Genomic DNA, 21,331 nt, shown 5'->3' with positions numbered 1-21,331 from the left:
GTTCTTATGGCACCAAGGGACTCCTCACAACCTTCCAAGGGCATTATGTAAAAATCCCCGTGCCCTAAATACCCCTGACAATGCTAAAAGCGCAAAGCAGAAGGTAACGGTAGGCGCGCGTCGCGATGTAGTGCAGGTTTGGGGCAAGAAGCAGGAGGCGGAGTGCAGCAAAGAAGAAGCACTAGGGATCCAAAGCACAGAGAGAGAGAGAGAGAGAGAGAGAGAGAGAGAGAGAGAGAGAGAGAGCTCACGTTTTTGGGAAAAACTCAAGAAGTGAGTTTTGGGTTTTCCCACTTTTATTATAAGTGACTTCAGAAAAATGTGTCCAAGTTCAATGTAAACCTAGACAAAGTATAAAAATGTACAAAAGGGGGTTATTTAAGCCTTTAACCCAACAACCTCCCAAAGTTAGAACGCGAAGCAAAAAAAGCAGAAAGAATGGCAGCCATAGAGCGTGAACACAAGAAAGAAGAGCCGAAATGGAGCGTGAGCACAACGAAAGGAAAGCCGCATTGGTCCTATTTTTTTATAATATTCAGACACAAATTAAAGAGATTCAGGAGAAGGAGACTCTCTCAGTCTCTTCTTTTTCAAAGCACGGCACACATGATTTGCATGATAATGATAAGCATGATGATTTGCATGATCAAGATGTGATTACTCACAAACATGATGATTTGCAGGATAAAGATGTGATTGTTCACAAGGATGATGGTTTAGTTGATACTTTGTCTAGTGAAACTAACCTCATTGCAGATTTGATCGATAACGAAAAACATCATGATCTTGGCTCTCGAGTCGAGTTCCAAAGAACCCCCACAGGAAGTATTATGTGTTCGAATGATTAGTCAGCACACATTGTTAGAGTGTTTCATTCGTGATGCTTTCTGTATTTTAGTCACCATCCTTATGTGATCCCTTTTCATAGGCATGACATATTGTACGTTGAACATGATTCACTCATGAATGAGCACGGATATATACGGATTACTCATGCAAAGATGAAATGTTTGCATCCAAGGAATTTACATTCCATGTCTCTTCCTTGGCATGACACAGTATCTGAAAGAGCACAAGAAGGATTGAGCATCAAGCATCAAGCATCGGCATTTCCATCGTGATTTGCCACAGTTGACAAGACTCGACCCCATTGTTTGCGTATGTTTGATGAACGGTTTGGCACTCCGTCACTTTGTTCATCTGCATTGCATGCATAGCATTTTCGAAGGAATAGTATTTTTCCAGTCACTTTACATGGAATGGGTATGTTCATGTTTTTGTGTTGGAAGTGGTTTCAAGAATTTTCAGCCTCGGAGATTCTTGATGAAGGTAGACGCATGACTATAGACGAAGTTGAAGCATTGAAGTAGCCATTGATGACTTTGTGTCGCTTTCGGCGCGGCCCAAAGAAGCAAGCGTTGTTGCAGACCTTTATGAAGTTCAAGTATCGCATGACCCACGCATCAGAGTGGGCCGGCAAAGAGTCCTTTCCAAGATTCCAAACGCTGTTGGAGATCTCCCTCAACGCCATACAGTTCGGTACCAGTACCTCACTTTGAAAAGGAGGGGATGTCACGTACACATCTAACCCTTTGTGTACATGGACAAGCTACTTCATGACATGGGTTCAATTCAGTTAGATTAGGAAGTGATCTGGCACTTTTGTGAGTCTGTTCGCAGACCATGCATGTCCAGACACTTAGAGTAGATGCATATCCTCTGGTTGCACACAGCATGATCATCAGATTACCATCAAAACCCATCAGGAGCATTTTTACAGTGCAAAGACCTATTTTTCCTATTTTAGCCAATTTTCACTTATTATTTTTAAGTGACTTTTGTTGGGAACTAGGTAGGGAAAATACAGTAGCCAAGTATATAAGCAAACCTAGCGCTAGCACTTTCTAGCAGAAGAGGCAGCAAGAACAAGAGTTCAACAGGCACCTTCTCAGCAAGACTCCCCCCCAATCATCAAACCTAGCGTTTTTGCAGCAAGCAGGCCTAGCATTTTTCACCTACAGCAGCCCTTGCGTTTTTGCATGGCAGATCAGCCCCGGTAGTAGCAGAACAGCAGAAGCCTAGCAATTTTGCATCAAGGACCCAGATCAACACCTAGCGTTTTTGGATCAGCCTGACATCTCAGTGTTTTGCAGATTCACCACGACGGAACCACCAGAAACACCAACATTTTCAGTTTTCAGCATAGACACACCGCAATAGAGCTCCGGAACCTCGCAGATCTCACCTTCCCACAGTAGATCCTCGCCGCACGGTCAGATCCAGCGTACTTTGCAGATTCAACCGGGAAAACACAGATTTTAGCATCTATGTTTTCAACACGTCGTCATTGCATCGTCGTCATCGCCATCGTCACCAACATAGAGTCAGAATTCAGCAGATACAGATTTGCAGATTTCAGCCTTAGCGTTTCCAGATTTATGCCCATCTCGTCGTCATCCTCATCGTCGTCGACATCGTCGGTAAGTCCAAAGCATTATAGAGATTTGTGCAGTCAATAGTAGACCTGTCACGTACACATCTAACCCTATGTGTACGTGGACAAGCTACTTCATGATATGGGTTCAGTTCAGCCAAGATCGGTTCGTCCTGAATGATCAAATCGTCCTGTGGGGGTTCTTTGGACCTCGACTCGAAAGCCAAGATCGGATTTTCGTGATTGATCGAATCTACAACGAGGTTAGCTTCGCTAGGAAAAGTATCCACTAACACATCATCCTTGTGAACAATCACATCATCTTCATGAAACTCATCATGCTTGTGAGAAATCACATCTTGATCATGCAACTCATCATGCTTTTGAGAAATCACATCTTGATCATGCAAATCATCATGCTTGTCATTGTCATCCAAATCATTATGCAAATCATTGGCATCCAAATCATCATGCTTATCATTGTGCTTCAAATCATCATGCAAATCATTATCATTCAATTCATCATGCTTCACACAATCATGCAAATCCTGTGTGTCATGCTGTGGAGAAGTAGAGACTGAGAGAGTCTCCTTTTCCTGATCTTGTGCGAACTGCGCCTGCACAATAGAAAAGAGTCGCAAGAACTCTTTCATGTGTTGGTCGCTCTTTTCTTTTTGTGCTTTGATCTTGCGATCAAAATCTGCTTGTCTTGCTTTGCTCTCGCGTGCTATGGCTGCCATTCTTTCTTGGTACTTAAGCTCGATGGCTGCCATGTCTTCTTCGTAGGCTTTTCTCTCTGCTTCTCTTTCTTGGTCCAACTCCTCCATAGGAGTTAGTGCAATCTTTGTCGTAGATGGAAAAGGGAGAGGGTCTGAAAAACCTCCTGGTGGGGAAAATTCTTCTTCGCCTCTCTCATGCTCATCACCTCCAAGCGAAGTATCCATTCCGCTTTGAGTGATGACCATTTTGCAATCGTGGGTTCTTGTGTTCTTAAGTTCACGAGGAACCTGAGTTCTTGGGGGTCTTGTTTCTTGAGGTTCTTGAGGTTTTCTTTCGCTTGCAAATCGCGTTCGAGAAGGATCTTCTCTTCACCCGAGTTCTACTCTTTTCTGCGGGCGCACCCCTTGCCGGCCTTGCGCTCACACCAAGGTTGCTTTTTCCCACCTCACGTCGATTGGCCGGCCACTAAGTGCACAGTCCGCTCTCAATGAGTGAAAAGAGACACAAGGGGAGGCTGGACAAGCCCTTCTTTCTTGGGATTCTTCAACAAAACACGATTAGGAATCGCCACGCCCAAGTAAACTTGGGTTCGTGCGATCGCAACAAGCAAAAAAAATTCTTGTGGTTCTTTCCTTGAGTAATGCAAAACACTTCCAAAGCTCTGATACCAATGTAAGGTGCAGCAAAATGAATGTTGTATTTTCTCAAGATTAGTGATCTTTATTGCTCAAGGTTTCTTTTAGTTCTTAGGGAAAGAGAGAGCTTTCCGTCTTGTAGAGTGCTGTGGTCACGAACAAAGTGAGTGGATAATGTGCGTGCAAGTGAATGAGACTGAGAGAAGGAGAGAGAAGAGATACGACACCCGAGAGGTTGTAAAACCCTCCTCCGAAGGCCCCACTCTCATCGGCGAGAGTGGTCTACTTTGATTGCACAAAGGTGTACAATGCGTATGCAATGGACTGATGCAATGGGACTATGCCGACGACGACGACGGTGATGACGACGACGACGACTTGATGGCTGAAATCTGAGATCTTCTAATTGCTGAATTTCGGGACTGTTCGGTGGCTGAAAATGACTGTTTTGGCTGCGTTTTCTTGGCTGAAAAATGAGGTTTCTTAGGGCTGAAAACTGATGGTCTTTACGGGCTGAATCTGCTACTTCTTGTGGTCTGAATCTGCTACTTTTTCTATTGCTGAAATCCAAAACGCTAGAGATTGAGGTTGACCAAAAACGTTAGCTGATCTTGCATTTCCAAAAACGCTCAGCATGTGAAAAACGCCAGGCATGTGATGGTCTTTCCGGCGACGATCTCATGCAAAAACGCCAAGGGCTTGGCTTTCCGACGATGAATGCTGTTGAAAGCGCTAGGGATAGGAATTTGCTGCTTGGAGAAAACGCCAAGGCTTGGGATCTTGCTTGGAGGGAATCCACCAAGGTTCTGCTGAGAAGTTGCCTGTTGAGCAAGGTGCTCCTGCTGCCTCTTCTGCCAGAAAGTGCTAACTTGGGTTTGCTTATATATTAACTTAGCAAAATTGCCCTACCTACTTTTGTTGGAAAGTCACTTAAAAATAATAAGTGAAAATCCCAATAAATAGGAAAATAGGCTAAATGCACTGGAAAATTCCCCTAATTGATGCTAACGGATTCTGATGGGAATTCCAATGATCATGCTGTGTGCAACCGGAGGATATGTATCTATGCTAAGTGACTGGGCATGCACGGTTTACGAAGAGACTCACAAAAGTGCCAGATCACTGCTAATCTAACTTGATCGAACTGACGGGAACCCTGCTATGGTGTAGCTTGTCCACGGACACATAGGGTTGGGATGTGTCACGTGACATTACTGGTGTCGTATTCTTCTCTCTCTATCTCTCAGTCTCAGTACCTTCGTTCACAATGTTCATCCACTTTGTTTGTGTCCATTGCACTCTCTCACTAAACGAAATGAAGGCACTCCCTTCCGTAAGTAAAGGAACCTTGAGCACAGTTCGGAGCACTCATCTTGAGCAAAGTTCAACATTCACTTCCGTTGCACCCTTACAAGACCGCTCTCGCCATAGAGAGTGGGGCCTTCAGAGGAGGATTTGACAACATTCTGGTGTCGTATTCTCTCTCTCTCTCTCTCTCTCTCTCTCTCTCTCTCTCTCTCTGCACCTTCATTCACAATGTTCACCACTTTGTTTGTGTCCATTGCACTCTCACTAAAAGGAACGGAAGGCTCTCCCTTCCGTAAGTAAAGGAACCCTTGAGCACAATTCGGAGCACTCATCTTTGAGCAAAGTTCAACATTCACTTCCGCTGCACCTTACATCAGATGCGGAAGAGGAAGAAGCCATCTTAATTCAACCACAAGTGTGTATACAAGAGAGATGCAATAGGCTGAAAATTTCAGCAAATAGTAGCAACCACAAGACTTTGCATACGATAGACCACAATTTCTTTACATGAAACTGTCCTAATCTGAATTTTCAGCTGAAATGTGCAATTTCAAGCACCTGTACTCAGCTTTTCACTCAATTTGTCGCAACAAACATCAATACATGTGATCCCACAACTTTGGTACACCTGCGTATTGCTGTTTTGACCTGTAATAACCTGTAAATCACCTGTTTTGATCTAAAAACAGCCTATTTCGGGCAGTTTTGATGACCTTTGCGACCCCAGAAGCAAGGGCTTCGCGATGGAAGCGAAATCGATTGTGGGAGAGCAAATTTAACTTGCTGTCCAACAGACTGCGCAAGGTTGTTTTGAAACCCTAGGACTCTGATACCCATTGAAAGCGCGAAGCAGAGGGTACCGGTAGGTGCACGTCGCGATGTAGTGTAGGATTGGGGCAAGAAGCAGGAGGCACAGTGCAGCAGAGAGGAAGCGCTAGGGATCGAAGCAGAGAGAGAGAGAGAGAGAGAGAGAGAGAGAGAGAGAGAGTTACGTTTTTGGAAAAACTCATGTTGAGTTGTAGGTTTTCCACTTTATTTTAAGTGACCTTTTAAAAATGTGTCCACGTTCAATGTGAACATGGACACATTGAACCTGGACAAAGTAAAAAAATGTACATAAAGTGTACATAAGGGGTTATTTAGGGCCTTTAACCCAACACTAGCTTCAGCCAGAGAGAGGCTTGTGAGTGGCACAGAGGGGCAATGTAAGGTGCAGCGGAATGAATGTTGTATTTTCTCAAGATTAGTGATCTTTACTGCTCAAGGTTCCTTTTAGTTCTTAGGGAAAGAGAGAGCTTTCCGTCTTATGGAGAATGCGGTGATCACGAACAAAGTGAGTGGATCTAGTTCGTGCAAGTGAATGAGACTGAGATAAGGAGAGAGAAAGTTACGACACCGAGAGGTTGTAAAACCCTCCTCCGAAGGCCCCACTCTCGTCGGCGAGAGTGGTCTACTTGATTGCACGAAAGAGTACAATGCGAATGCAAAGGACTGATGCTATTGGACTATGCCGATGACGACGAAGATGATGACGACGACGACTTGGCTGAAACTGTGGATCTTTGATACGCTGAATTTCTTGGACTGTTTGGGGCTGGAATTGGACTATTTTCGTTGCTGAAAATCCACTGTTTTCTTGCGGTTTAATGGCTGAAACTGACTGCGGAAAAAACGCTAGGTTTAGGGTTCCTTTAGGCTGCATTTTTGGGGGATAAGCTTGGCTGAGAAAACGCTGCCACAGCAGGGTTCTTATCCCTGAAAATTGACTGTTTTGCAAGTGTTTAATCACCCTTACCCAGCTATGGTGTTCTGCTGCGATTGCTTGATGGAAACGCTGCCTTCGCTGAGGTTTCCCTTGCATTTATGAAGGCTGATTTGCTGCAGATCTGGCACAGCTTGCTAGCGTTAGTACTTGCTGATTATTGCTGCCGAGGGATAGCAAAAACGCTGGTTTTGCTGAGGATGCCCTGGCGTTAGTGGCTTGATGAAGAAAACGCTGAATTCTTCTAGTTGCTTGGCGATAGCTTCATGGAGGGAAAACGCTAGGCAATGCAAGAAGATGGGGGCGACACCAGTGGGCTGAGGATGCGGGGGAATGGGCCTCACCAAGAAGCTTGGAGAGGGTCTTGCTGAGAGAGGGAGGAAACACCTGTCCCTTGGTAGCCTGCTGTGCTCCTTGGCTCATCTGCCAATTAGTGCTAACTTGGGTTTGCTTATAAATTAACTTACCCAATTTGCCCTACTGACTACCCAACAAAAGTCAATAAATAAGTGAAAAATGTCAAAAATAGGAAAAAATGGGATAAAGTCGTCTGAAAAATCCCCTGTCACGTGACACATCCCAACCCTATGTGTCCGTGGACAAGCTACACCACAGCAGGGTTCAGTCAGTTCAGTCAAGTCTAGATTACCAGAGATCTGGCACTTTTGTGAGTCTATTCGTAGACTATGCATGCCCAGTCACTTCGCATAGATGCATATCCTCCGGTTACACACAGCATGATCATCGGAATTCCCATCAGAATCCATTAGCATCAGTTAGGGGAATTTTCCGGTGCATTTAGCCTATTTTCCTATTTATTGGTATTTTCACTTATTATTTTTAAGTGACTTTCCAAACAAAAGTAGGTAGGGCAATTTTGCTAAGTTAATATATAAGCAAAACCAAGTTAGCACTTTCTGGCAGAAGAGGCAATAGGAGCACCTTGCTCAACAGACAACTTCTCAACAAGACCAACCCCCGCGACTACTCTGGCGTTTTCTCCACAGAAGACCTAGCGTTTTTGCATCAGATCAGCCTTGGCGATTTGTGCACAGCAGATCAGCCCCGACGTCATCACGACACAGCAGATCAGCCTAGCGTTTTTGCATTTGCAGAACCCCAGCGACAGAAGGACCAATTTCAGCCCCTGGCGTTTTTGGATTTCAGCAGCAAATTAAGACCGGCATCATTCACCTAAAGTGTAGCAGATTCAGCCCGTAAAGACCATCAGTTTTCAGCCCTAAGAAACCTCATTTTTCAGCCAAGAAAACGCAGCCAAAACAGTCATTTTCAGCCACCGAAACAGTCCCGAAATTCAGCAATTAGAAGATCTTAGATTTCAGTCGTCGTCATCGGCATAGACCAAGTTGCACAGTCCATTGCATACGCATTGTACACCTTTGTGCAATCAAAGTAGACCACTCCCGCCGACGAGAGTGGGGCCTTCGGAGGAGGGTTTTACAACGTCTCTGGTGTCGTATCTCTCTTCTCTCTCCTTCTCTCAGTCTCATTCATTTGCACGCACAATCCACTCACTTTGTTCGTGACCACAGTACTCTACAAGACGGAAAGCTCTCTCTTTCCCTAAGAACTAAAAGGAACCTTGAGAAATAAAGATCACTAATCTTGAGAAAATACAACATTCATTCCGCTGCACCTAACATTGGTATCAGAGCTTTGGAAGTGTTCTGCATTACTCAAGGAAAGAACCACAAGAACCACAATAATTTTTTCTTGCTTGTTGCAATCGCACAAACCCAAGTTTACTTGGGCGTGGCGATTCCTAATCGTGTTTTGTTGAAGAGTGACAGGAATCCCAAGAAAGAAGGGCTTGTCCAGCCTCCCCTTGTGTCTCTTTTCACTCATTGAGAGCGGACCGTGCACTTAGCGGCCGGCCAATCGACGTGAGGTGGGAAAAAGCAACCTTGGTGTGAGGGCAAGGCCGCCAAGGGGTGCGCCCGCAGAAAAGGGTAGAACTCGGGTGAAGAGAAGATCCTTCTCCAACGCGATTTACAAGCGAAAGAACACCTCAAGAACCCTAGATTCTCACGAATCAAGGACCTCAAGAACCTCAAGAACCCAAGTTCTTCGTGAACTTAAGAACCCAAGACCCCCAAGAACCCACGACTTCAGAATGGTCATCACTCGAAGCGGAATGGATACTTCGCTTGGAGGTGATGAGCATGAGAGAGGCGAAGAAGAATTTTCCACACCAGGAGGTTTTTCCGACCCTCCCCCTTCACCAACTACGACAAAGATTGCACTAACTCCTATGGAGGAGTTGGAACAAGAAAGAGAAGCAGACAGAAAAGCCTACGAAGAAGACATGGCAGCCATCGAGCTTAAGTACCAAGAAAGAATGGCAGCCATAGCGCGCGAGAGCAAAGCAAGACAAGCAGATTTTGATCGCGAGATCAAAGCACAAAAAGAAAAGAGCGACCAACACGTGAAAGAGTTCTTGCGACTCTTTTCTATTGTGCAGGCGCAGTTCGCAGAAGATCAAGAAAAGGAGACTCTCTCAGTCTCTACTTCTCGAAAGCATGAAACACAAGATTTGCATGATTGTGTGAAGCATGATGATGATTTGATTGACAATGACTTGGATGATGTTTTGATTGACAATGATAAGCACAATGATTTGCATGATGAGAAGCATGATGAATTGGATGTCAATGATAAGCATGATGCTTTGGATGCTGTCACGTGACACATCCCAACCCTATGTGTCCGTGGACAAGCTACACCACAACAGCGTTCAGTCAGTTAAGTGAAGTCTAGATTAGCAGTGATCTAGCACTTTTGTGAGTCTATTCGTAGACTGTGGATGCCCAGTCACTTGGCATAGATGCATATCCTCCGGTTACACACAGCATGATCATCGGAATTCCCATCAAAATCCATTAGCATCAATTAGGGGAATTTTCCAATGCATTTAGCCTATTTTCCTATTTATTGGTATTTTCACTTATTATTTTTAAGTGACTTTCCAACAAAAGTAGGTAGGGCAATTTTGCTAAGTTAATATATAAGCAAAACCAAGTAAGCACTTTGTGGCAGAAGAGGCAGCAGGAGCACCTTGCTCAACAGGCAACTTCTCGGCAAGACCAACCCCCGCGTGTAACAAATTGCTGACGTGTCAAAGCCTAAAGAATGGAGCCAACTTACAGATGCCGGCCGAGGGGCCTAAACCCTAAGAAGCAGTAGAAGAAGTGTCACAGAGTGAGGACGTGGTAACCCTAATTGCTGAAACCCTAATTCTGGAAACCCTAACCCTAAAACCTGCAAACCCTAATTTTTGCCAAAAACCCTAACTGCTGAACCCTAATTCTGGAAACCCTAACCCTAAAACCTGCAAACCCTAATTCCAAAAACCCTAACCCTAAAACCTGCAAACCCTAATTCTAGAAACCCTAAGAAGAACAAGCAACAAAAGAAGTCCTACCAACTTATGGGGACCCCGTCCGATGGGGCCCCAAGTGACATAAAGGCATTAAAAATGAAGCAGAACATCAAAATATGATGATGTGGCACCTGTACGGACGTCCCGGAATTCGCGGCGGATTTTTAGGGAAATCCCGAAATTTTAGGAAAGTGATTTTTTGGAATCAGCTTTTCATATTTGATGCTTTTAGGCTTTGGGCCTTTAAATATGAGCCTTGGGGGCCCTCTCTGGCACTCTTCAGCGCGCAGATTGCAGGGCAAGTGCTCCCCGGCTGTTGTACTTTGCGAATCAGCAGTAATATAAAGAAATACCGAAAGGGGCGCCAAGGTTTGGGGCCAATGCTCTCTGGGGTGGAATTTCGCCACTCCGTGTCGCGTGTCGTCTCTCTCTCTCTCTCTCTCTCTCTCTCTCTCTCTCTCTCTCTCTCTCTCTCTCTCTCTCTCTCTCTCTCTCTCTCTCTCTCTCTCTCTCTCAGTTCAGTTGTTATTGAACAGTTGTTATTGAAGTGCTAAAAGTCTGTTCAGTCTGTTCTTTTCTATTGGCACGTGGTGCCCGCATTTGTGACACCGCGACTACTCTGGCGTTTTCTCCACAGAAGACCTAGCGTTTTTGCATCAGATCAGCCTTGGCGATTTGTGCACAGCAGATCAGCCCCGGCGTCATCACGACACAGCAGATCAGCTTAGCGTTTTTGCATTTGCAGAACCCCGGCGACAGAAGGACCAATTTCAGCCCCTGGCGTTTTTGGATTTCAGCAGCAAATTAAGACCGGCATCATTCACCTAAAGTGTAGCAGATTCAGCCCATAAAGACCATCAGTTTTCAGCCCTAAGAAACCTCATTTTTCAGCCAAGAAAATGCAGCCAAAACAGTCATTTTCAGCCACCGAAACAATCCCGAAATTCAGCGATTAGAAGATCTCAGATTTCAGCCATCGTCGTCGTCGGCATAGACCAAGTTGCACAGTCCATTGCATACGCATTGTACACCTTTGTGCAATCAAAGTAGACCACTCCCGCCGACGAGAGTGGGGCCTTCGGAGGAGGGTTTTACAACGTCTCTGGTGTCGTATCTCTCTTCTCTCTCCTTCTCTCAGTCTCATTCACTTGCACACACAATCCACTCACTTTGTTCGTGACCACAGTACTCTACAAGACGGAAAGCTCTCTCTTTCCCTAAGAACTAAAAGGAACCTTGAGAAATAAAGATCACTAATCTTGAGAAAATACAACATTTATTCCGCTGCACCTAACATCCCCAAACTGACTCTGATGGAATCTGATGGAAATGCTTATGCTTATGCAAGGTGAAACCAGAGGATATGCATCTACACTGAGTGACTGGGCATGCACGGTCTACGAATAGACTCACAAAAGTGCCAGATCACTTATAACTTAACTTGATTGGACTTGACGGAAACCCTACTATGGTGTAGCTTGTCCACGGAGACATAGGGTTGGGATGTGTCACGTGACAGGTAAGAAGTGCTCCCTATAATTAATTTGGACCCTTGTGTTGGAGTTCAAGTTATCGGTGTTTGGACCCGTAGGTCTGAGTTCAATGCATATGCATCTAGCAAGGAACCAATCAGACGTCAAAACACTATGGATGAGTGCACCAATCCATTATTGTTAGTCGGATCATAGACAGGATGTGTTCCACAATTCGTTATCATGAAGTTTTATATTTTGGACGTGATGTGTTCACAGTTCACAAATGGGGATTATTGGACGTAGTGTGGTCTACAATTCAAATTTTCTAAAAAGGCAACCAATGCTCAAGATGGCATTAATTTCAGGTACAAAGTTGAGGGTAGCAAAACCAAGGTGTATCCCATAGTCCAAGTCCTTCTACTGGGGTGTCCATGGTAGCTTCTTCATGGACATCGTCTCACTATTGATGTCCACTATGAGCTGCAAAGAGGGTGTTAAGAGTTTTGGCAGCTCAAGTGAACTGCCCCCATTATTTAGTTTGGCTTTTAGGTATTTATTTTACTCATTTTTCAAAGTCTGGGTAGAACAATTTACTGAGGTTGCTATATAAGTGTCACGTGACACATCCCAACCCTATGTGTCCGTGGACAAGCTACACCACAACAGTTCAGTCAGTTAAGTCAAGTCTAGATTAGCAGTGATCTGGCACTTTTGTGAGTCTACTCGTAGACCGTGCATGCCCAGTCACTTAGCATAGATGCATATCCTCCGGTTGCACACAGCATGATCATCGGAATTCCCATCAGAATCCATTCGCATCAGTTAGGGGAATTTTCCAATGCAATTAGCCTATTTTCCTATTTATTGGGATTTTCACTTATTATTTTTAAGTGACTTTCCTACAAAAGTAAGTAGGGCAAATTTGCTAAGTTAATATATAAGCAAACCCAAGTTAGCACAAATTGGCAGATGAGCAAAGACACAGCAGGCTTCCCCAAGCAACAGGTGTCCCACCCTCTCTCACAAGAACCCTCTCCATTCCCTTGGCGAGGCCACTCCCCGCAGCACCATCGCCTTGAAGTTTCCCTCTCTTGGCGCTAGTTTCCCATGACAGAATCAGCCCCAGCTTTAGCGTTTTACTAACGCCAGACCACCGCCAGCATCCCTCAGCGTTTTTGTGGCAGATTCTCAGTTTACATGATTCAGCCCTTCAACGTTTTCTGCAAAAACCCTAAAAACGCAGCAAACCCTAAAAATTCCAGCGTTTTTGGATCAGAAATTCAGCAGTCGATACGCAGATTTTCAGCCTTAGCAAAGGTAGCAGATCAGCCCAAAAAGGTTGCAGATGGTTCCCCATTTTCAGCCATAAGAACACAGCCCAAAACAGTCATTTTCAGCCACCGAAACAGTCCCAGAAATTCAGCATCAAGAAGATCCCAGATTTCAGCCCAAGTCGTCGTCGTCACAATCGTCGTCGTCATCGGCATGGTCCCATTGCATTCGCATTGTACACCTTTGTGCAATCAAAGTAGACCACTCTCGCTAACGAGAGTGGGACCTTCGGAGGAGGGTTTTACAACCTCTCGGTGTCGTATCTCTTCTCTCTCCTTCTCTCAGTCTCATTCATTTGCACGCACAACATCCACTCACTTTGTTCGTGACCACAGCACTCTACAAGACGGAAAGCTCTCTCTTTCCCTAAAGAACTAAAAGGAACCTTGAGCAATAAAGATCACTAATCTTGAGAAAATACAACATTCATTCCGCTGCACCTAACATTGGTATCAGAGCTTTAAAAGTGTTCTGCATTACTCAAGGAAAGAACCACAAGAATTTTTTTTCCTTGTTGTGATCGCACGAACCCAAGTTTACTTGGGCGTGGCGATTCCTAATCGTGTTTTGTTGAAGAGTGACAGGAATCCCAAGAAAGAAGGGCTTGTCCAACCTCCCCTTGTGTCTCTTTTCACTCATTGAGAGCGGACCGTGCACTTAGCGGCCGGCCAATCGACGTGAGGTGGGAAAAAGCAACCTTGGTGTGAGTGCAAGGCCGCCAAGGGGTGCGCCCGCAGAAAAGGGTAGAACTCGGGTGAAGAGAAGATCCTTCTCCAACACGATTAGTGAGCGAAAAAAAAACCCCCAAGAACCCAAGTTCCTCGTGAACTTAAGAACCCAAGACCCCCCAAGAACCCAAGTTCCTCGTGAACTTAAGAACCCAAGACCCGCAAGAACCCAAGTTCCTCGTGGACTTAAGAACCCAAGACCCCCAAGAACCCACAAGAACCCACGACTTCAGAATGGTCATCACTCAAAGCGGATTGGATACTTCGCTTGGAAGTGATGAGCATGAGAGAGGCGAAGAAGAATTTTCCCCACCAGGAGGTTTTTCTGACCCTTCCCCATCTACGACACCGATTGCATTAACTCCAAAGGAGGAGTTGAAGCTGTTGTTTATGGAACAAAATTTACAACGCAGAGCAAGATATGCCGTAAGAATGGCAGCCATAGCGCGTGAGCGCCAACAAGCACGCTTGGAAGCCAAAGAACGACAAGCCAAATTGCATCGTGAATTCAAAGAAATGGAACGAGACACGCAAAAGCCGAAGCAGAAAGACAAGCAGCGAGCTAAGCAAGACAAGCAGATTTTGATCGCGAGATCAAAGCACAAAAAGAAAAGAGCGACCAACACATGGAAGAGTTCTTGCGACTCTTTTCTATTGTGCAGGCGCAATTCGCACAAGATCAGGAAAAGGAGACTCTCTCAGTCTCTTCTTCTCCAAAGCAGGATACACAGGATTTGCGTGATTGTGTGAAGCATGATGATGATTTGATTGATAATGATTTACATAATAATGAGAAGCATGATGAATTGAATGATAATGATTTGCATGATGATTTGAAGCACAATGATAAGCATGATGATTTGGATGCCAATGATTTGCATAATGATTTGGATGACAATGACAAGCATGATGATTTGCATGATCAAGATGTGATTTCTCACAAGCATGATGAGTTGCATGAAGATGATGTGATTGTTCACAAGGATAATGTGTTAGTTGATGCTTTTTCTAGCGAAGCTAACCTCCTCGTAGATTCGATCAATCACGAAAAAGAGATCTTGGCTTTCGAGTCGAGGTCCAAAGAACCCCCACAAGACGATTCGATCATTCAGGACGAACAGATCTTGGCTCTCGAGCCTTGGTCCAAAGAACCATCACAAGAAGTATTATGTGTTCGCATGATTGATACGCACGCATTGTTCGAGTGTTTCATTCGTGAAGGTTTCCTGTATTTTAGTCAGCATCGTTATGTGACCCCTTTTCCTAGGCATGACATATTGTATGTTGAGCACGTTTCTCTCATGAATGAGCACGAATGTATGCGGATTGTTCATGAAAAGTTGAAAAGTTTGTATGTAAGGAAGTCGCATTGCATGTCTCTTCCTTGGCATGACACAGTTTCCGAAAGAGCACATGATTGTATGAGCACCAAGCATGGGCATTTCCATTGTGATTTGCCACAGTTGATTGATTTCAATCAAACAGAAAAGATTCGAGCGCATTGTTTGCATGTGTTTGATGAACGGGTTGTCACTCCGTATCTATGTTCATCTACATTGCATACACAATCTTTAGAGAATACAATATTTTTTTCCTTATGTTCATGGTTTTGTGTTGGAGATGGTTTCAGGAATTTTCAGCCATGGAGATTCTTGAAGACGAAAGAAGCAGGACTCTAGACGAAGTTGAAGCAAGAAAGGAGATTCAGAAGACTTTGTGTCGCTTTCGGCGCGGCCCAAAGAAGCAAGCATTGCAGACCTTTATGAAGTTCAAGTACCGCACGACCCACACATCAGAGTGGGCCGGCGAAGAGTCCCTTCTAGGATTCCGGATGCTGTTGGCGATCTCCCTCAACGCCATACAGTTCGGTACCAGTACCTCACTTTGAAAAGGAGGGGATGTCACCTGACACATCCCAACCCTATGTGTCCGTGAACAAGCTACACCACAACAGGGTTCAGTCAGTTAAGTCAAGTCTAGATTAGCAGTGATCTGGCACTTTTGTGAGTCTACTCGTAGACCGTGCATGCCCAGTCACTTAGCATAGATGCATATCCTCCGGTTGCACACAGCATGATCATCGGAATTCCCATCAGAATCCATTCGCATCAGTTAGGGGAATTTTCCAATGCAATTAGCCTATTTTCCTATTTATTGGGATTTTCACTTATTATTTTTAAGTGACTTTCCTACAAAAGTAAGTAGGGCAAATTTGCTAAGTTAATATATAAGCAAACCCAAGTTAACACAAATTGGCAGATGAGCAAAGACACAGCAGGCTTCCCCAAGCAACACGTGTCCCACCCTCTCTCAGCAAGAACCCTCTCCATTCGCTTGGCGAGGCCACTCCCCGCAGCACCATCGCCTTGAAGTTTCCCTCTCTTGGCGCTTGTTTCCCATGACAGAATCAGCCCCAGCTTTAGCGTTTTACTAACGCCAGACCACCAGCATCCCTCAGCGTTTTGTGGCAGATTCTCAGCTTACATGATTCAGCCCTTCAGCGTTTTCTGCAGAAACCCTAAAAACGCAGCAAACCCTAAAAATTCCAGCGTTTTTGGATCAGAAATTCAGCAGTCGAAACGCAGATTTTCAGCCTTAGCAAAGGTAGCAGATCAACCCAAAAAGGCTGCAGATGGTTCCCCATTTTCAGCCATAAGAACACAACCCAAAACAGTCATTTTCAGCCACCAAAACAGTCCCAGAAATTCAGCATCAAGAAGATCCCAGATTTCAGCCCAAGTCGCCGTCGTCACCATCGTCGTCGTCATCGGCATGGTCCCATTGCATCAGTCCATTGCATTCGCATTGTACACCTTTGAGCAATCAAAGTAGACCACTTTCGCCGACGAGAGTGGGGCCTTCGGAGGAGGGTTTTACAACCTCTCGGTGTCGTATCTCTTCTCTCTCCTTCTCTCAGTCTCATTCATTTGCACACACAACATCCACTCACTTTGTTCGTGACCACAGCACTCTACAAGACGGAAAGCTCTCTCTTTCCCTGAAGAACTAAAAGGAACCTTGAGCAATAAAGATCACTAATCTTGAGAAAATACAACATTCATTCCGCTGCACCTAACAATAAGCAACCCCTTGCCTCCATTGTACACACATTCAGTTATTCATTGCCAAGGTTGATTGGTTCAAGAGACTCTCATTCTCTCTCTCTCGCGCTCACTCCCACTGGTTTGTACGCTTCCGCATAGTCGACTTTGACACCTATGCCATCAGCATTCTGCAATGTGCAAACCACTCTGGATGAAGGTTTATCATGAGTATGGACCTTGACAAGCTCTACATGCTAAACTTCCTACACTTCGCTAATAAAATGATACTTTACGTCTACATGTTTGATATTGGCATGAACATCGGATTCTTTGTCACAATGCAACACAATACCTCACATGTGATGCTAAGATCTCCCACTAGACGTGTAAGCCACATGGCTTCCTTGCAAGCTTCAATGGCTCCGATGTACTCTGTCTCGCTCGTAGCTAATGTCACACACTATTGTAACCAAGATACCCATCAAATGGCTCCACCACCAAATGTGAACAAGTACCACTTGTAGACCTTCTATTGTCTACACATCCGACAACCATCTTTCTTATGTCATTGGAGACATCAATGAATCTAGAGGTTACACCGAAAAATCCTTTCTACATATATATTTGGCAGCACATTGCACATTGGACAACCGTATGAACTTCTTAGCAATCTTGAACACCAAATAGGAGCCGAAAAGGTCCCAATCCAAGGCAACCATGGCGTAACCACTGCAAGCGCAAGAGGCACTGCAAGCCTACATTCACAGCTACATCAATGCCTACTAATAGGAGGAATCATCAAGAAAACCTCCCCTAAAAGATTCTATATTTAAACTTGCAGAGCAAGAACCTCCAAAAAAAAACCAAAAAAAAAAGAGAGATGTAGATATATGTTAACAATCAACAAAACCGTCATCTATATAAGATGTCTGACGATCCATATCTTCGAAAATGTCTCCTAGTGGTACAAAGACACTATAATTGCAACCTCACAAGCTCCAAAAACAACCATACAAGATACCAAAAGGCAATGTCTTAATCTTGCTTTCTAAAAAGAAGGGTAACTATGGATTCAGAGGTCCCCTCCCACAAGCATAGATACACACATATCTTGATAAGGTCAAAAATCTTAACTTACAAACTGTGAGGAGGGACAAAAATGAATACGCACAATAAAGAGATGTGCATGATAAAGAGGTTCCAGTTTTAAGGTTGCTATATATTATTGAGCACTATTTATTCATGGAACAACTCAACTCCAAGCTAAGTAAAAAAGAAAGGGTAAAAATTTAGAAATCGTAAAATGAATGATAAACCAAAATTATTGTTATTATTTCAATTTTGCCCAGACTTAACAAATGGTTCCTCCCTTGACTTCGATAGTTGACAATTAATGAAAAAAGGACAGGCCTCAAAGCTTAACTGTTAACGATATTTTCTGAAACAAGTATATGCCAGGTGCTTCCAGTCTTACAGACGTTGCTCTTACACTGCTCACATACATGAATACATCTATAGCAAGTAGATATAAGTGCCACACTGCATCAAAGAATCAGCATGACATACAGATAAGCAATCGCATGAGGTACCATTGACCGGAATAAGACATGAAAGATAGGTGGAGACAATAGAACAACAGGAAAGGAAGAGAGAGGACGGGAGAAGAGAGGGGGAAAGACAAGGAAGCGAATAAGCCACTAAGTTGGAAACTGTCCTGTAAAATCAGGGCATTTTGATTTCCCAAAATCGCCAACAAATGATTAACAGTGAAGGGCACTAGCTATGATGCTTAATCAATCTGCATGCAAGTTACAGCTAGCAGCAACTCATACAGTTGTTCCCACTTTAGAAGTTTCCCCATTTACCTGGTTGGCCATGAAGGCAGATTGGCAAAAATGTTGGGTGTGAACCCTACATTTGCTCCTCCCAATGAAGATAGAGATGTCAAAGAGCTTGCTGGCTCAAGCTGACCATAATTCTGAAGTAAATTCCTTAAGTGCAGTATTTCAGCAGCGCCTGTGTCAAGCATTCTTTCATTCACAATACCAAGCCCCCCTCCCAGCCCATGAATAGCTTCATCAGTACCTTGAAATGGCCTCCAATTGGTATCAGTGACGTCGTAGGAATAAGAACCAGAAGAGGACAGAGCCAGTTGTTGAGCTCGAGCAAGTGCGTCCAGCTGTAAGGCATGCGTCAAATTGTTAGTCGCAGGAGCCATGGGCCCAGGTCTCTGACGCAGCTCTGCACGAAAACTGGAAAAGTTGACAAAAATTTCTAGAGACCAAACAAAAAGAAAGAAATTTAAAATAGTTGGAGATAAAAGACCTTCAGCTCCATGGGCGAAGTGGCACTTGGCACCAAACGAGCATGTTTTGTCTCTCTCCCACATGTTGCAAAGACGAGTTTTATAAGTTGCCTTGATCTCACCAGGCCCTTGTAGTGCACCCCTTTCAGAGGCACTTCCATTGCTGCCAGTTGCATGCATTTGGTCACTATGAACAAATGCACAAGCATTTCCAAAGCGGCAGGTACCCTCTGAAAAGAATCTGCAAGGCTTTGTCTTGAGCAATCCCTGCTTATCATCCTTGGTTTGAGTAGGTCCCTCATTTGGCTTCCCATCAGCTTGCTGAGAAGATTGTACAGGCTGAGTAATTTGTTGAGTATCATTTGGATCTGCTGGGGGTTTCAATTCCTCAATGGCATGCGCAAAGGTGCAATTTTTATTGTATTTGCAAGCCCCTACAAGAAAATGCTTGCACATTTTTGTCTTCAGCAACCGTACAGATTTATCATCGACTTTTGCTTCAGTCGCTGTGGTGATCGCAGACTCACACTTCAGGGTTGTCTGTACATCTACACAAGCTTCCTCCACCGCTTCAACAATGGCAGCTGCCCCAGAGGTCAATGTCTCTTTCGTTTCAGCCAATGTAGGCTTTTCAGCCTCCATTTTTATTTGATACAGCTCAAGGAGGGCCTTACCAGCATCATCTCCCTCCCCAGGGAGGCTCTTCAACTCTCCTATGCTGTGAGCAAACGTGCAACTTTCTTTGAATTTGCAATTACCAGAGATAAAATGCTTGCAAAGCTTTGTCTTCACAAGAGTGGAGGTGGATACAAGAGACTCCGTCTGAGTAACTGATTGAGCAGGCTCACTCCTCGAAAGCCCTGCCTTGGCCTTGTACCACTCCAAGAGAGCTTTTTCCATATCATCGCCATCTTCTGGCAGTTTTTTGAGCTCGTTTATCCCATGGGCAAAATGGCATCCTTCCTTGAACTTGCATTCGCCAACAATGAAAAACTTGCAAAGTTTGGTCTTAAAATCAACTGCACCAACAACCGAAGCATCCTGCACTGAAGACTGCTTCTCAGCTTCAGCCTTTGCTTTGTATCTCTCCAGAAGTGACTTTCCTTCCGGATCTCCTTCACCAGGCATCTTCTTGAGTTCCTCAATGCTGTGAGCAAAACTGCACATCTCCTTAAACTTACAGTTATTTTCAATGAAGTGTTTGCAAAGCTTTGTTTTTAAACGAGCATTTGGAACAGGGAGCTGAATGCCTGCAGTAGAAACAAGGCTGAGATCCTTGAAAGCCATCGCATGAGAGGCATCCAAGTTGGATAGATTGCGTTCAATAAAAGCAGCTGCAGTAGAGGACATTCCCAGTGAGCCAAAAGACCCAAGAGCTCCAAGCGATCCAAGAGACCCCAGAGAACCGGATAATCCAGAAGCAGCGAGCAGCTGGGCATCAAGACCTGCTCGAAGAGGCCAAGCCCTGGCGTCAGCCCCCAATAAAGAATTGCCATATGCAGCGATGGAAAGAGGGTCTGCGACTGCACGGGCTAACCCTAATGCCGCACCATCGCCTACAGTGGGGTCTGCACCAAGAACACTCCGCAACCTCTTCAGTGGGGGCTCCTGGCCCGTAGCGCCGTCCACAGCGAAACGTTGCTGGCTCTTGTTGTCTGCAAGGAAGCTCATCTTGCCTTGCTCTACACAGGAAAACAGGCCTTCCCGTTATAATGGAAATCATAATAATAATTGTTCATTCCATTTTATTTCGCTCTTCAACTTGTGGCCAATTCTCCAACCTGGTCTTATTAGTGTCTAGTGAGACCTCGGTGACGTGAGCAAGGAAAGGTGGCGGTAGCACGCGCAATAGGTTGCAGAAGTGGGAGGTGCGAGACCTAGAACGTGGGCGATGTGAGCAAGCAAAGGAGCACCATGCACAATAAGTTGCAGAAGCAGGAGGTGTGGACGTGGGAAGTGGCATCACATGGTGGCAATGGAGGCGGCACACATGCCGGCAGTAAAGAAGAACACGATAAAGCAAGTGGTGGCAATACAGGCAACGACAGCATGCACATGTAGTTTTTTTCTTCTCTAATGCGCACCACGGTGAGCTCCGTGGGCGTTTGCCCCCTGATTTAGCTCAGTGCTTGAAGAATGCTTTGCTTGGATTGAGTGTGGTTCGAATGCATCAACTCTCCAATTTTAA

At 44.7% G+C, this 21,331-nt stretch overlaps 1 protein-coding gene across 5 annotated transcripts in view; it reads right to left on the bottom strand.

Moving 5' to 3' along the window:
• Positions 1-20,880, bottom strand: part of LOC147436479 (uncharacterized) — a 46,070-nt gene extending 25,190 nt beyond the window's left edge. Inside the window, exons 1-3 of one of the 5 annotated variants that reach the window (XM_086489354.1) lie at positions 19,164-20,879; positions 18,924-19,079; positions 18,537-18,854 (exon numbers count right to left, since the gene is read on the bottom strand). In XM_086489354.1, the coding sequence (XP_086345480.1) occupies positions 18,700-18,854; positions 18,924-19,079; positions 19,164-20,814 (1,962 nt within the window). In that variant the 5' untranslated portion in view covers positions 20,815-20,879 and the 3' untranslated portion in view covers positions 18,537-18,699. Of the gene's footprint in view, positions 1-18,536; positions 19,080-19,163 lie in introns of those variants that run through there. The other 4 variants (XM_086489356.1, XM_086489357.1, XM_086489355.1 and 1 more) reach the window with 4 other exon arrangements.
• Between the last annotated feature and the right edge of the window lie 451 nt (positions 20,881-21,331).

The sequence above is a fragment of the Adiantum capillus-veneris genome, chromosome 18 (genome assembly GCF_014529385.1).
Source record: "Adiantum capillus-veneris isolate H3 chromosome 18, ASM1452938v2, whole genome shotgun sequence".
Lineage (NCBI taxonomy): Eukaryota > Viridiplantae > Streptophyta > Polypodiopsida > Polypodiales > Pteridaceae > Adiantum > Adiantum capillus-veneris.
This window is presented reverse-complemented; position numbering and strand designations above follow the sequence as displayed.